We start from the raw sequence: 16247 nt of genomic DNA on the forward strand, positions 1-16247 counted from the left end.
AAACTCATGGATTAAGCAAACAACAGATCTATGGAAGTCCTGATGCAAACACGTTGTTGGTTCGACCTAATTGCAAGAAAGGAAAATGGACACTCAAGTGACACTTTCGTGTGTACCAGAAAATAATACAGAATCAGATAAAACCTTCTCACAAGGCTGATTGCCTCTCATTCTACTTCCCTGTTCATCACAGATTTTAGCTTACTTTTCAAACGTGTTATGCGCATCCAAAAAGGAAGCTCCTTTAGTTTAGGGAGAAACTTCTTGTCAGCTTTGGGTGTTTTTGCCACTGAAGTAGTTGACTTTATGGTATGAAGGATTCTTTTTCTGTAGAAATGTTGACCTCAGTTATGCTTCTCTGCGGTATACGAGATGTTTATGTTTGACCACTAAAATAAGCTTTTAAAACTCAAACCAAAGTTCTGACTCTATGGGTTTTTGCTGGGATACAATGTGGCCAATTTTGACAATATCTTTTAAGGATTTTGGAGGGACAGATGAAATAAAGTTTCCCCCCCCCCCCCCTAGTTTGTATCTATGCAGAAAATGCTTAGTCGCTTTGCCCTCAATAACCGCCCCTCCCAAAAAAACATTTTTTTCTGCATGTCAGAATACAAAAAAAAAAAAATCTATTGTCAAACACCCCTACAAACGCCAATAACTCTTTTACATATGAAATGTATGATTAGCACACACACGACTGCACCGAAACTCACGTGCACATTAACATCCACGCGCGCGCGCGCGCGCCGCTCTAATTAGACTAGAAGCTGGGGAGGAGCGGAAGCGGAAGTGAGCGCGGGTCCCGGAAATACCGTTTAGCACCGGGGTTCTGGGTGGAAGTGAGGAACTCAATCACCTGTCACCCCCTCCCCCCCCTTCCCAATATCGCCTGCGAGAGGGCAAAGAAAGAGGGAGAGCGTTACAGCGAGGCGGCAAGCGCGAGGGAGGATGGCGGCGGCAGCAGCAGCGTTGCCCTCGCAGTTCAAAAGCCTGCAGCATCACCTGCGGACGGCACAGGAGCACGACAAGCGCGACCCGGTGGTGGCTTATTACTGTGAGTAGTGAGGAGGCACCTCGGCCTGGCTCTGCGCGGGGGGGGGGAGGAGGCACCATGCTTTCACCGCTCCCCTCACTTTTTGCGGCCGTCATCGGGGTAACAGGCGCTTTGGGGAGAGGAGGGCTAGCGTGGAGGACACTTCTGCTGCATGTTACTGCCTTAGAATATGTCTGAAGGGTTGGAGAGCATAGCACTTTGAGAACATTTGCAAAGTGCGTTAAAATATGTTGGTCGAGCTTTAAATATTCCCTGGTTTGCATATATATATATAGTGATTTCCATCCATGTTGCTAGGAGCTGCGGAATGCCTTTTTGGTTGATGGGGGTTGGGGGCATGCAAATTGCTCCCAACTCCATCCCTATTGTCTTTTTTTTTTTTTTTTTTACATACATTCTTTTTTTATATATACACTTATTTTATTGATGGTACCACAGTACAACATAAACAGATAAAAACATTATAATGAAACTTTTATATGGAGTGAGGCACAGCTTTTTAAGGTAATACATATACACTGCCCTTATAGTAACAAAGACAAGAAGACATCCATTCACACATGCCATACGAGGTCGGTCAAATGTAAATATTTTTTAATTGTTACTTGTCTGATAAGGAGGAGGTAAAACTTGGTAAAATTTTTCCCAAGTTTGTTGATGGTCTTTGTTTAAAGGTTTTTGTATACATTTAGCATATATGTTCCTTTCATAAAATATTTCAAGCAGTCATCAGAATCTTTCAATCCCCTGCAGGAAAACTATATTTACATATAAAAGAACTCCAGTGTAATATTTCAAACTGTATTTCATGATATGTAGAATTTTTTATAGATATGTTTCAAGGTATCAAATAACCTTCCTAATTTCTCTTTAAAGTTACATATATTCTACATATTATATCTTGATAATTTAAAAATCAAGTTAAAACACTGCAGGAAGAATAACTGCCCTTACTCTTCCTCATTCACTCCCCCCCCCCCCCCAATCCTCTTACTCAGTCTCCTCTGTTTACTTCCCTTACCTCTAATCCCTTCATGTATCCTTATTCATGCCCTCCTCTCACAATCCCCTCACTCACTTTCTTTATTCTGCCCCCCCAGTCTCCTCCCTCACTCCCACTTCCCACAATCTCCTCACTCCTTCTCTCTGATCCTCCCTCCCCCCTCCCCCACAATACTCTGTCACATCTTTCATTTTCATTCCCACAATCTCATCCCCCACAAACCCCTCCAGGCTCTTTTTAAGCTTGCTTGTGGAGAAAGTTATGTCTTTAAGATATAACTTCCACTGGGCAGACTGGAGGGGCTGTTTGGTTTTCTTCTGCCGTCATTTCTATGTTTCATTTCATTTCTATGTGAGCAAGCTGTAGTACTTTAGTTTGAAGTGGGGAAGGAGACTATTCCGGTTGTGGCTATGGCCCTTGCAGCCCACCCTGCTCCAATACCTATGAGCCATGGGACCAAGGGGGCAGTAAGGAAGATGCCCCATGGGAAGGGAAGAAAACTCGTGGGTCAGAGGCAGGAATAAAGGGGCAGCAGGTGGAAGAAAGGAATGTGTAGAGATGAGGGACAGTACTGGTGTTGGTCTGAAGAAGTAGGATCATTAAGAAGTAGGATCATTAAGGATCATTAAGGATCATTAAGGATCATTAAGGATCATTAAGAAGTAGGATCATTAAGTACTAATTTTAGAATCTGCTACTGGACAATTACCGTTAAGCTCAAAAATTTACTATATTTTATATATATATTTGGCATTGCTTATATTTATATTTATTGATACGTTAAAGTTAAACTGTCTTTATAAAATATTATATTGCTTTATTTATTTCCAGTTAAACTATTATTACTTTATTTAGCACTATGTTAAATTGTCAATCAGTTATACTGTTCCATATGTTCCTCGGTTCCATGTAAAGCTTCGCTCTCTGTTGAGCAGTTCTTCGTTTTATGTAAACCGGATTGATTTGTAGTCCCTACAAGAACTTCGGTATATAAAAATTAAAAATAAATAAATAAAAAATATTATCCTACCAGTTTTTACTTCACTAAGCAAAGTGGCTGTTTATACCATGGTCATTTGTAGAAAGTGCTCACTAAAGTTGGCCAACAGATGTCAAATATACTGTTTCTGCCAGACAATAAGACTGTCGACGTTGTTTAGGGAGAAGTTCTCTAAGTTTTAGTATGTGGTTTCATAAATTTAGTTAATGAAGTGAAACAATATGTTTTTCACTTTTGTTTGCTTTTAACATTTAAATGTTATGAACCAGACAACCTGAGTAAGATCGTGTTTTGGATTGTAAAAGAGAATAAAACAAGAGTCAGTATGCATAAGCATTTTTTTTCCTCTGGTATGATTGGAAGTGAGGCAACCCTTCACTGCTGTATTGTTAAAGTAAACTGATATTTGTAGATAAAATTACATGAATAAGTTATTTTTACATATTACTGGGTTACATTTTAACTGTTAGAGAAGAGTTACCACTGCCTCAGCCTTGTAATCATGTGATGTGAGATTCAATAACTATGTAACTATACTAAGCATATTCTGTTGTAGAGAGATTATGCAACACTTGCACAGAAATCTGTTAACGTGGAGCAATTTTATTAATTAGTAATGTCTCCTTATGTCTTAAGATAGAATTCACTTTGCTAGGATTAATGCAAATGTGTGGCTTAAAATAAATTTGTATGAAGACATTTTAATATTAATTTGCTGATATATATACATTTTGCATGTGATAGCTCATTAATGTGTCCCTAAATTTAACAGGATTTTTTTGTGTTAATGGCAATTTAAGCACATGCATTGCCATTAACCTGGTATTTAACATGCATTAAGGTGTTAATACACTTTAATAAATAGGTCCCTTTTAAATCTGAGAAACTGAAGGACATGCCATTTGGTGCTGGAGACAACAGCAGGAAGGAGCATTAAATTTATGAAAAGCACCAAAAGATGACCTGTTAACCCTGGAAATTTAGATAAAAGGCAAAGAAATTATAATAGGAATTGACTTGCATGTATCTTAAGGAGAATTTATTTTTTGCATGTGAGTTAAATGGTGTTAACCTGCTTCTGTAGCCAGATTTTTATTTATTTAAAAATTATTTATAAGCAGTACTATTTCAAAATTCTAGGCAGTATATAGGAATAAAACTTATTTAAATCCAATAACAAACTATACAAAAGGCTGTTCTCTTTTTATTTTTTAACACTGTCCGTCTAATGTTTCATTAAATCTTATACTCTCTAGTTGACATTACTGTTCTGATTCAGTAGTCAAAATTATAAGCCTCTTTTAAACAAATGGGCTTTCAACTTTTCTCTAAATAATTTAAAGTCAGTAGTTGTTCTGCTGTTATCAGGCAATGAGGTCTAAAGATGTGGGCCAGCCAGAGTAAAAATTCAGCTATGTGTCTTCTCCAAACGAACAAGATGCATAGAAGGAACAGTGAGTAAATTCTGACTCAAAATTATTAATGCTCTAGAATAGATGGTTTACATAGTTTTAGCAGCACACTTGTACAGACTGGCATGTATCTATCCAAAGCTTTGTGAATACTGGTCAGAATTTGAATTTATATCTTGAGACTATGGGCAACCAATGTGAAATGAAAATAACACTGAAGGTTATATAGTCTCTTGAGTCTAGTTCCTGCAAAACCCTTCCTGTGGCATTTTGTACCAACTATATAATTTTTTATGGTAGTATTGGGCATTACAATCCAACCCTGTTGAGCCTGAGGCCTGTAACACCATATAAAAAGCTACTAGGGTCATACAAGGTTTTGATTTCCTTAAAATTCATAACTGTTATTAAAAACAAAAAACCAAAACATTCTGAACCACTTTTACTTGCAAGTTCAAGGAGAGACTGGGTTCCATTAATAGACCCAGATGCCGCAATTTGTGAGCAGAAAGCACTGACAGGGGGAAGCAAATTAGTAAGATCATCTTTTTTGTTTTTTAAGCATTATTCTGTTTTGATAATGCATAATAAAACAACCAAGACACAGTAATGCATGACATACCATGTCAATGAAATGATGAATACCATTTCACACATTTAAACCACCTCCCATCCCCTCCCCCTCTCTCTCTCTCAAAGGTAACAACTTGCGAAACAGGAAAAGAAAACAATGCTCTTAGGCCTATCAATAACATATTACCATCTATGAATCACACCAAAAGTGGTTCAGTTGAAGTCGTTTAAAAGCAGACTTCTCTCCTTATGAGAGAGACTACTACTACTACTACTTAACGCTTATATAGTGCTGTTTGTACTTGTACTGCATATGTCAAAGTCCAAACATGTAAAAATTCATGTTCCTCTTGAAATAACTTTTTTTGCTTGAATCTTCTCCATAAGCACAAGACTTTGTAAAGTATTCCTTCAATGCTGAAAACTAGGAGGACAATGTGCCCTCCAATAATCTAAACTTTTTTTTGCTAATAAAAAAACCCTTTTTGCAACTGTGATCTTATATTTATCTCTATCCAGTCTGTAGCCTCTTTGCAGATGCAGGGGTTGACTTCAGGTTGTATGCAGATGATATTCTGTTTTTTATTTCAATTACAACAATTATTAATCAGACAAACTAATTGCAAATTATTTGCAAAATGTATGTGTATATGTATGTGTGTGTGTATATATAATATGTATGTATACACACACACACACACTTGGTAGGAAGACCAAAGATTTCAAATAAGATTAATTTTTTTTTTTTTTTTTAAGATTTAAAGTTATCGATTATCAAATAACATATTAACATATATATAAATCTTGATACTTTTGATGCAACTCCAACATTGCTCTCTTCTTCATTAGCAGGGGAAAAAGGGAACTGGATTTAGACAGCAACCATCGGCCCTGACTCCCTGTCTCTTATGGTCTGCAGAACTGATGAGCATGGGTGTAACTGGCATAGTGCAGTAGTTACTACCCTTAATAGAAGCATGGGATTACTATCCTTAACCAATAAGCCTTCATGTTTTTGATGCAACTGCTACATTGCTCTCTGCTTTGAAGGAGGGGGTGGGGACTGAAAGGAAATTTGAATTCAGGGACAATCAGTATGACCATGACTTTTTTACAGTCTGGGGTACTGATGCTCAGACATTAAGAAAAACCACAGGACTGCTTCTATGGCCAAGTCCATAAGCAATGCACATCAAGCCAAACTGGATGATAAATGGGGTAACCTGCATGGCGTGGAAGATACTATTATGGGAAGCTTGCTGGCAGACTAGATGGATCATAGGTCCTTTTCTGCCATCATTTTTGCTAATCAGGATCCATCATGTACCCCTGCATCAACAAAATGAAAACTGGAAAAGACATACCCAAGCTGAATTTGATAACTATGATCATTAAGGATATGTGAAAACCACTTAGGGACTATAGTTGATATCCCCAATCCCTTTAAGTAGAACAGTATTTGAGAATTAATTGTCAAATGCAGCTGAGATATCTAACACTAGAATAAATCTAGTGCCTGTGTCAAAACAGCATTTATAGATATCTAAATTAGAAAGTAGTAAAGTTTGTGTTATGAGCTGGTCTAAAACCAAACTGATACAGTTCAAGAAATTCTGATCCTTCAAAAATTGTTGTAACTATTTTTGACTTAGAAATGGAAAGCCAAATCACCAGATCAATTAGAGGACCAAATCAATTAGAGGCCAAAAATAGACTTGGCAAAGACTTCAATGTCCAAACATTTTTCAGCTGTTCGTAAGTGAGACATTTAATGGTTTAATCAAGATATCAGTTACAAACTTTCAACTGAGTTTACAGTCCCCCCGACATGGACCGTGTTTCGTAAACTGTATCGGGAGGGATCAATACTACAAATAAGAGAATATCAATCGGCATGGACATAGGAGAGCAAAACAAAGCAGTTTGGGAGCAAACTTACACTCACGGAAAACCTCTCCTTGATACCAGTGGTATAGGAATGTATTGAACAGCATAAAGAGAGACTTCCAATGACTAAAGTGAAATAGCAGTTCACAAAAAGAGTGCCAATACAGAAATCACATGATCAAGTACTGTAAGCAAGAGGAAACATAATCATGATGTCACTGGCTTGCGTTCAGAAAAGTACAAAGTCAGATAAATAGGAAGACGGTAAAGAGACTTCTCAAATGTTTTAAAATTCTTCTCTCATTTTAAAATTTGGAACAAAGTCTGATGGGGCTTTCAGTGGTTCCCTAACTATTTTTTAACCACATAAGTCAGATTTCCCAACCTTTTCACACCCAATATTAATGAAAATGTGTGGCATACCAACTTCCATGGAGTAGGTAGTTCGGCAGTTGCCGAACTATACAGAGTACTAAAAAAACAAACCAAAAACCATGGTTCAACGGGGAACTAAAAAACAGGATTTAAGATCAAAGGAAAAGAAATGGCGCAAAAACCCATCTGCCCCCTTTGCAAGCCGCCTACAAATCAGCTCTACACACCTATAGAACATCCATACAAAAAATAAAAAGAGACTACCACACGCAAAAAAATACATAAGTTCCAATACGATGCTAAAACCCTTTTCACGTTCGTCTCCGAACTCACAAAAACAGCCCCCCCCCCCATTCCCGATATCGAAGCAAATGCGATGATCTAGCTCTCTTCTTTCAGGACAAAATCACCAAGCTTCTCCTTAGATTCCACTCTCCTTCCCCACATCTTCCCACCACCAGCTCCTACCTTCCAACCACTCCTGATCACCCCCTGGATTCCTTCGAAACTACCACCCAATCAGAAATCAAATCCATCCTTAAGAAAATGAAACCCTCCTTCCACCCCTCCAACACCATCCCCACAAAATCCTTACTAACCATCCCAAACATAATTTCCCTCCCTCTAGCGAACATCATTAACTGCTCGCTCACTCAAGGACACGTCCCAGATACACTGAAACAAGCTACCCTTAAACCCATTCTTAAGAAACCTAATCTTTTTTTTTTTTAATTTTTTATTTATGCATTTATATAATTTAACAAGCATCAACTTGTGAAAGAATAAACTACAATACAGATTTGAAATATTCAGTTATACCAACAAGTATAGATAACATTTCTCTGTTTTGTAGAAAAATTATAAGCAAAACGGAGAGCTTCAAAATAGAGCGGAACAAACAAAGTAATATATCAGAAATTCAGGGACGCCTGAGTTACCTTCCATTATTTCCATTTACACCATTAAGCAACAGGTCTAAACAGGGTTAACATGTGAGTCCAGGAACACTCTCAACTGACTCGGTTCAAAGAAAACAAATCTTTTCCTCTGATACATCAAACACTTGCAAGGAAATTGTAACTTAAAAGATATTCCTTTCTGTACTACCTCTCCTCTTAATTCCAAAAAGGATTTTCTTCTCAGTTGAGTTTGCTTTATTAGATCTTGGTAGCACCACACCTTTTGATTAAAGAAGAGTGTTTGACTATTTCTAAAGTAATGCTTAAAAATATTATTTTTATCCATGAGAAATGTAAATGTGACATGTAAAGGTCTACGATATGTTACCTCCATGTCTTGGGATGAATTCAACAGAGTAGTTAAGTTCTGAATATTTTGCTCTTCAACATTTTCTTGTCTATCTTCAGCTGTATATAAATAATATGCCTTTGAAATCATTGGCTTAATCTCTTCAGGAATTTTTAATACCTGTGAGACATACAGCCTAAATAGATCAATTGGAGAAATATTTTTCAAGATAGGAAAGTTTATAAATCTTAGGTTGTGGGCTCTCAGCACATTTTCAATTTTTTCAAGTCTGTTTTCAACTTCCATATCTTTCCGGATTATCACTGCGTTGGATTTCTCCAATTCAGTCACTCTTTCTTCCATTTTTCCAATTTTGTTTTCTGCATTGTTAATTCCATTGCATTGTCCTTAACTTGTTTTACTTCTTTAATTTCATTTGTTAATCCCACTATCGCTTTTTCCAAAGATTGAAGAGCTTTCCATATAATATTTAGCGATATTTCAGGTTCAGCAGGTATTTTTAAATGATATTTGTGAACCGGACTCCTTGCTTTGCCCTGACCTGCTGCTTTTCCGGCGCCATTTCCAGGATCAAAAGATTTAACCCCGGCAACAAAGTCTAGCCCCGTACCTTCCTCCACTACTCCGGGCGCTGACTTAACCTCATGCTCTTGTATGTTCAGTCCTTCCACCGCTTGAGCTTGCTCCAGAGCTCCGGCCCTCCCCTGGCTGCCCGCCGGTGTGCGTTCCTCGCTCTGGCAGCTCCCCTCCTTGGGACGTCTGAGGTCACGGCGTGTGCGCATGCACCTTTGCTGCCTTGAGCGCCCATATTGGACCTACAGGTGTGCACGTATTCATCTTTGCCGGCAGGGCTGCTGAAGCCGCTTTCTCTCGCCGCCCTTCTACTTCTACTGCTGCTGCTGGGGGCTTGCGTGGCTGTGGCCAGGGCAGGTGAGCGGGGGCTGGGGGAAAGTTTGGGACTGTGAAATGTCGTCTCTATCTGCTTGGGATTGGATTGGGTTGGTTTGATTTGGGACTGGGCGGCTAAGTGTGAGAAGCATTTTTGTTTCTGTGGATTGGTTTGGTTTGGGACTGGGCGGCTAACTGCGAGAAGCATTTTTGTTTCTGTGGATTGGTTTGGTTTGGGACTGGGCGGCTAACTGCGAGAAGCATTTTTGTTTCTGTGGATTGGTTTGGGACTGGGTGGCTTTTGGTGGTAGAATCAGATAATTACATTCTTGTGAATACAGACAGTGCAATGGAATGTATGGGATCATGCTGAGCCTTAAATACCAAGGTTAAAGCTTTAAATTGAATATGCTGAGCAACCAGTGAACCACACTAACGCAAGGGTCAGGGTAGGCGGTAAATTAGGTTAAAGACGCGGCAAGATAATAGGTTAAAAAGGCGATAGTTGGGGTGCACTTTACTGTATGGGAGGGAATAGCTAATCGGATCGTTTACATACATATACATGCCGCGGGCGGAAAGGGATACGCGTCGAGTTAAAGAAGCAGTAAGGATCGGTAAAAACAGATAGTGAATCGCAGGTTAGACTTATGTGGCGAAATTGTGAGTACACAGAAGGTTGGAAACTGGGTAACTGCGGCTGCGCTTTACTGTATCGGCCTGTGGATTAGATAAGGGCCAAACTTTCATCCTCGCTCTACTTGACATTTCTTCAGCTTTCGACACCATCAACCATAACATCTTACTAGATAGACTCTCAGATATTGGCATCAAGGGAATTGCCCTGAACTGGTTTAAATCTTATCTCCACAATCGAAGTTATAAGGTTAATGTTGACAGCAAAGAATCTAACCCCATAGATCTCACACGTTGAGTTCCTCAAGGTTCTTCCCTCTCCCCCACACTGTTCAATATCTACCTCCTGCCCCTCTGCAAACTCCTCGCCGAATTTAGGCCTTACTCATTATATATGCGCAGACGATGTCCAAATCGTCATCCCCAAAGCCCTCAAGATCTGGGATAACTGCCTAGCCTCTATTAATCACCTCCTCACCAGCCTCAACCTTGCCCTCAACACAACCAAAACAGAACTCCTTGTCATTTTACCAGACCTTCACAACGATCCTCAACCGGACTCACTAACATCTAAGGTTCAACAGGTCAGAGACCTGAAGTCACTTTAGACAATCGCCTAAACCTAAAAAAATTTATAAACGCTACCACGAAAGAATGTTTCCACAAACTACACATTCTAAAAAAAACTAAGACCACTCCTCCATCCCTATGATTTTTGCTCAGTTCTACAGGCCTTACTTTTTACCAAAATTGATTATTGCAACACCCTCCTCCTAGGCCTCCCTGCTACCTTGATCAAGCCGCTCCAGAACGCGGCGGCCAGAATCCTCACCAACTCCCGTAGAAGAGATCACATTACCCCCATACTCATGGACCTTCACTGGCTCCCTATACGCTTTAGAATCCTTCACAAGTATCTTACTATTATCCATAAAACCCTGCACACCCCAGACATCCACTGGCTTAATAACTCCCTGCAATATCACACAGCCACGAGAGAACGGGCCCTCTCCATTGCTGCACCAACTATTTGGAACTCAATGCCTGCCCACCTGCACCAAGAACACTGTACCCAAACATTAAAAAAAAAACCCTTCTTGGCTCTTCTCACAAGCCTTCACCTAACCCCTCAGCCCCCTGATCTCATCCCCTATCCGCCGTTCCATCTATGGTTACTACTATATTTCAAGCTACCGCTTTACTATACATATTGTACATACTGTAAATAAGTCGTATATTGTTATAATCCTTATACAATTGTATATTTTCGTTTCCATTGCTTTCCGGGTACTTGACTCTGCTATTCTAGCCCTCTTTCCTAGTTCAGTTCCCTTACGTTTTATGGTCTAGGGCAGCACGATGGTGTTTTTCTTATAAGACTTTTGTTTATTACAAAGACTATGTTAAAATTATTGCTATCAGATCACTAGCTGTTGGCACTGCCATCAGCTCAGACTTGTAATTATGTACATTTGCCCTGGACTGGAAAACTCTTAAAGCACGAAGGAAGGCGATCTATGAAAGCCGTCAGGATGAACAAAGAAGATAGATGCCTGATGTCTTATGAATTCCTTTATTGAAGCGGAGACACAAAATTTGCCCGACTCAGGCCGAGTTTCGCCGTTTAAAAACGGCTGCCTCAGGGGCTACAACATAAATAAATAAATATATAAATATTTAAAACACCAATTTCTAAAATATACTATTTACCTCATTTCAAGAAAAAAGGAGGGCTTGAACTAGGACTTTTTAGAATTGTCCACCTGGGTGTCTAAAATTCATCACCTGGCGGAGGTACATGTTGCAAAGGAGCTGCTGAGACTAGGTTCAGCAGGGTAGACCCAGGCTTGTGTGGAGAGGAGCTACTGACATCTAGGCTAGGCTCAGAGCTGTTGCTGGAGAGAGGAATGCAGGGGAGGGGGGAGAGAAAAGGTGGTATAAAATCAAGGAAAATAGAGACAGCACAAAACAAAAGAACACTACATGTCTATCCAAGCTGGCTTCTAAACATTTTGCCTGGTGCCCAAGTTTCCATAACATTTTTCCACTCTAGCATTGTGGAGGACAATTAGAACATAAATACAATCCTGCAGAGCGCCAGTCAGATATTGAGTGGGATTCTTGAACGTGATTTTGTCTGTGTCTATTCTGCTTCCCCTTGCACCCTGGCAGAGGTGTATGGAGTGGTGCTCTGTGGAAAAGAATGGACCGGAAGGCTGTTCTGCGTTTAGGACTATGAGCTTAACAGATGCTTGCAAATATCCTCCTTCCTCAAACAGGTTTCCAGCTCTCTTCTGCAGAGCAGCATGGATCAGCTGGGCTGTGTGCGGATGAAGTACAGGAAACCACTTTCTACAGTGATCTTTGTACGTGAAGTCAAATTACCTCTCACTTGAAATTCTAGCATATGGAAACATTTCTAATGTGCAAGTGGGCTTCACATTCACAATTTGGATCAAATATGGTCGCACAGATAAAGCAGCCTATACTGTGCCATTAAGCCTCTCCTTATCTATCTTTTCATTTTGCTTTTTAGGTTCAGAATACATGTATTCCAATATATCTGTGCTGTTCTACTCTCAGCATCCACACCAATAAGTAAAATGGGAGAAAACCTTTTGCATGTAGTCCCTAAATCTTTTTTTTTTTCCAGCTTGAAAAGCTGTGAGAAATAAAGCCATACCCACTACTATCCAGTCCAAATCACGAAGGCCTAAATGTAACATTTCTGCAGTGTAAAGCACCCTACATGGGTCATATGTGACTATTTCAATTTGAACCTGGTCCTAACTGTTCTAATTCAGCAACACTTAATTACTAAAAGCAGTTTTTTGAAAACCATGTTTGCTCTCACTTCCAAGCTTCTGCTGAGAAGATGAACCAGTTGAAACAAAAAAATAATTTGTAAAGGCTTACAAGCAGCTCCCTGTTTTGAGATTGATTTGTAAGCCAATCCTAGTCATTCTCTGGTAAGACTGCTGTTGCAAATTCAGCCTTTCTTGTCATTTCATACTTGAAATGATTGCAACATTCTCACAATAGAAGATCCTTGTAATTCTTTTCAAGGAAACAAATCCCTTTTGTAATGTGAGTAGGGGATGTTATGGGAGAGTGAACAGTTGAATTTCATGTGAAAGGGGAGAGGAAGAAATGGACATTGAAGCAGATTCCATGGAATAAAACGGTAATACAATAAAGACTGTATATGAACAATTATATGAAATTGCCTGTTGTACAAGTAATCAGAAAACTTTCTCAAAGGTTGTTTTTTTTTTTTGTGTGTGTCTGTTCACTTGCCCACCAATTACACAGCATTGCAGGAAAATGAAGTTGCATATACTCAAGTATCTATCCTTTTACCTGGATTTCTGCACAAATTCTCTTGGCCTATGCCCGAGGTGGCAAAACATCTGGGGATAGCAAAGATCTGAGGGTCATAACATGTTGTAAAGAGCACAGCCATAACAGCCCCATTAGATGGTAATATTGTGTGTCTCTGTGGAGGAAGCAGAATCTTGTAGCACATGTGGGGCTAAGGAAGCTTTTAGTGGCTTGAGCCAGCCAGCTCACTTTCCACTTCTGGAGCTTTTACTGTGTGACAGAGGCAGCCACACAAGAGTCGGGCAGCTGAGATGCTACCGTGGTCTCCCATTCTGTGCTGGCTTCTACCCAAGACCATGACATAGGGGGTTGGAAGTAAACCAGTGGGGGATAGTTTTTCACCTGATGTGTAATTGCTGTCACAAACAGCTTTGCTGAGCAGGAAGTGCAACACAAAAAACTTTAGACATAGGCCAGTGGAAATGTAAGTAAATTGTTTACTGATATTTGTGGTGCAAAGCTATTTCCTTGTCTTCCTGCTAGAACAGTCCTTATTCATGGGATTTCCTTTTTCCACAGCTGCCAGAGACAGAGCACACACATTCTTTTTCTCCCTTGTGACATCATGTCCGGTTATAAGGGAGGTATGACTTCAGACAGTTACCAGTAATCGGTCTTCAGTAAGTTGTGCATTAGTAAGCATAAGCTCTGAGTCTTGGTGCATCCACGGATTGGTTGCGACTATCTGCTCCTGGATGAGCAGCTCTTAGGAGCTGTTTTTTCTCCAGTGGTAGCCTGCTCCCAGAGAGAAATCCTCTACCCTCTCTTGGTTAGCTCCTTTTCAGCTTACTGCCAACATCTTAAGGGTTTTGGTAGAGCTTCCCTGGTAAGGGGTTTCCATCTTTAGTGTGGGAACTAAAGATGGAAACCCCTTTTGTTTACCACTCTCTCCCTCTCCTGTCTTTCCTTTATTGTGGTTGTTCCTCTATCAGGCCTCCATAAAGTTTTGAAAAAAAGGAAATAAGGGGATTGGGGCCTTAGGCAGATATCCTATGGTTTCCCCAGGACTGCTGTGATCAAAGGAACTTCCTCCAAAAACTCTTCTCTCATCTCTTAGTTTCCCACAGGCTCTGCTTGTCCCAGTGCAGGCCTGCACTGGGCCGTGGTCACACCACCTCCACGGGGCTTTCCCTGCCTCTGTGGTCACAAGGGTTTGCAGGAGGAATACTCAAGTTGCGGCCATGAATCGCTGCTGTGTACATGGCCGCAGTTGTGTTCTTGAATCTCTTTTGTGATCTGCTGGGTCCTGTGGGCCAAAACGCCATTACGGTTGAAATCTTGCAGTTCTCTTTCACCCTGCCAGATGGACCCTGGACAAATTCAGATGCCATTGCTTTGTGACTTTCCTTGCTATTCCCTTCATAGTGTTTGTTCTCTGCTTTTTTTTCCCTTCTATTCTTAAAAAATAAAAAAATTATAATATATAGTGAGAAGAAGGGTAATCCTATTCCTGCACCAGGAAAAGAGGCTGTAAGTGAACAGTGTGTGGCACTGCGAAGCTTGCCACATTGGCTAAATCCCTCTGCCCCCGAGCAGGTAGCAGCTATGTCTCCCTCAAGAGATATCCCTATGGAAATAAGTAGGCCTCATGGGGGAGCAGTAGTTTCCCTGTATGATGCTGGATCAGACCTAGATGCCCTTCCTTCTGCATGGTCTTCTCTGTTCAGATCCCTCCTCTGAGACTTTTTTTCTATTCTGAAGCAGGGGATGAAGGCTAGGCGTGGCACATACCCAGCCCCTCAAGAGCTGCAGGGAAAAAATACAGCAGAATCCCTTGGGGCCTTATCACCTTAGTTCATCCTCCTGATGCATCAAGAATTTTGTCTGAATCAGCAGCGTGCTAACGAGTCCTTGCTTGCCCTTCCAGCGCCCTCTTGTGCTCCTGAAGACAAAGAGCCATTGCTGAATCAGGTGTGTGGGCCAGAGAAACTCTAGTGTGTCTCTTCAGTTACCCCAAGACAAGTATCCCAGTTGAGAGTGGCACAGCATTGAGAGATTCCCAGGACAGGAAGATTGAGGCAGTACTGAAAAAATACTGTTCAAGCAGCCATTTGCATTGGCTATGTAGAATGAGCAGTGGTGTGCTGGGTTCAACAGCTCCCTGAGTCTGAGGATACAGCATAGAGTCTTGAGTGGCCGCCTTAGACACCTTGTATGATCTCATCACATAACTTCCAGGGGTGGTGGCAAGGAGACTGCTGTGACTTTGTAAATGGGCAGCAGATGCTGTATCCAAAATCCATCTCTGCAAGCTACCCTTCAAAGGGGGTCTGCTGGGGATTCAAGATGGCTGACCAGCTGCACGCAGTGGGAAGTGCTTCTCTCCCCATTGATTGCATTTTGCCTTTATTGTTGTTTCCTTCCTTTTGTGAGCCATAAAAGGCAGGGAAAGCAGAGGTCCTTCCCTGTGGTCTCGTCTGACCTTTCATTCTTGGGGCCGATGGATGCACACATTGTTCTTGGTGTGCCTTCGCTGGCATCTCATCCCTTGGAGAATATTGGAGGAGAAGCTGAAATCTCATCTCCCCCTGGCATTGAAACATTCTTGAGCCCAGCTGCCAGAATGCCACCGATGGACTCTGCTTCCTGCTGTACATCCGATCCATATCTGGAGTTGCTGGCTGATGACATCAGAGTGGCTTCACCAGGGTCAAGGAACACGGGATAGTGCTGCTGCAGCCATCCACGACAATGAGAATGCGGGGCTGCTTGGCGGTTTTTGCGGTCAAACTGTGGCAGTTGGCAATGAGGCATTTTCACCTGCTT

General features: G+C 40.8%; 1 protein-coding gene across 1 annotated transcript in view; it reads left to right on the forward strand.

The window, feature by feature from the left end:
* Positions 1-779: 779 nt before the first annotated feature.
* VTA1 (vesicle trafficking 1) overlaps positions 780-16247 on the forward strand; it is a 317517-nt gene continuing 302049 nt past the window's right edge. The window contains exon 1 of the mRNA XM_029596502.1: positions 780-1057. Coding sequence (XP_029452362.1) covers positions 952-1057 — 106 coding nt within the window. The 5' untranslated portion in view covers positions 780-951. The remainder of the gene's footprint in view (positions 1058-16247) is intronic.

Source organism: Rhinatrema bivittatum, chromosome 3 (genome assembly GCF_901001135.1).
Source record: "Rhinatrema bivittatum chromosome 3, aRhiBiv1.1, whole genome shotgun sequence".
NCBI lineage: Eukaryota > Metazoa > Chordata > Amphibia > Gymnophiona > Rhinatrematidae > Rhinatrema > Rhinatrema bivittatum.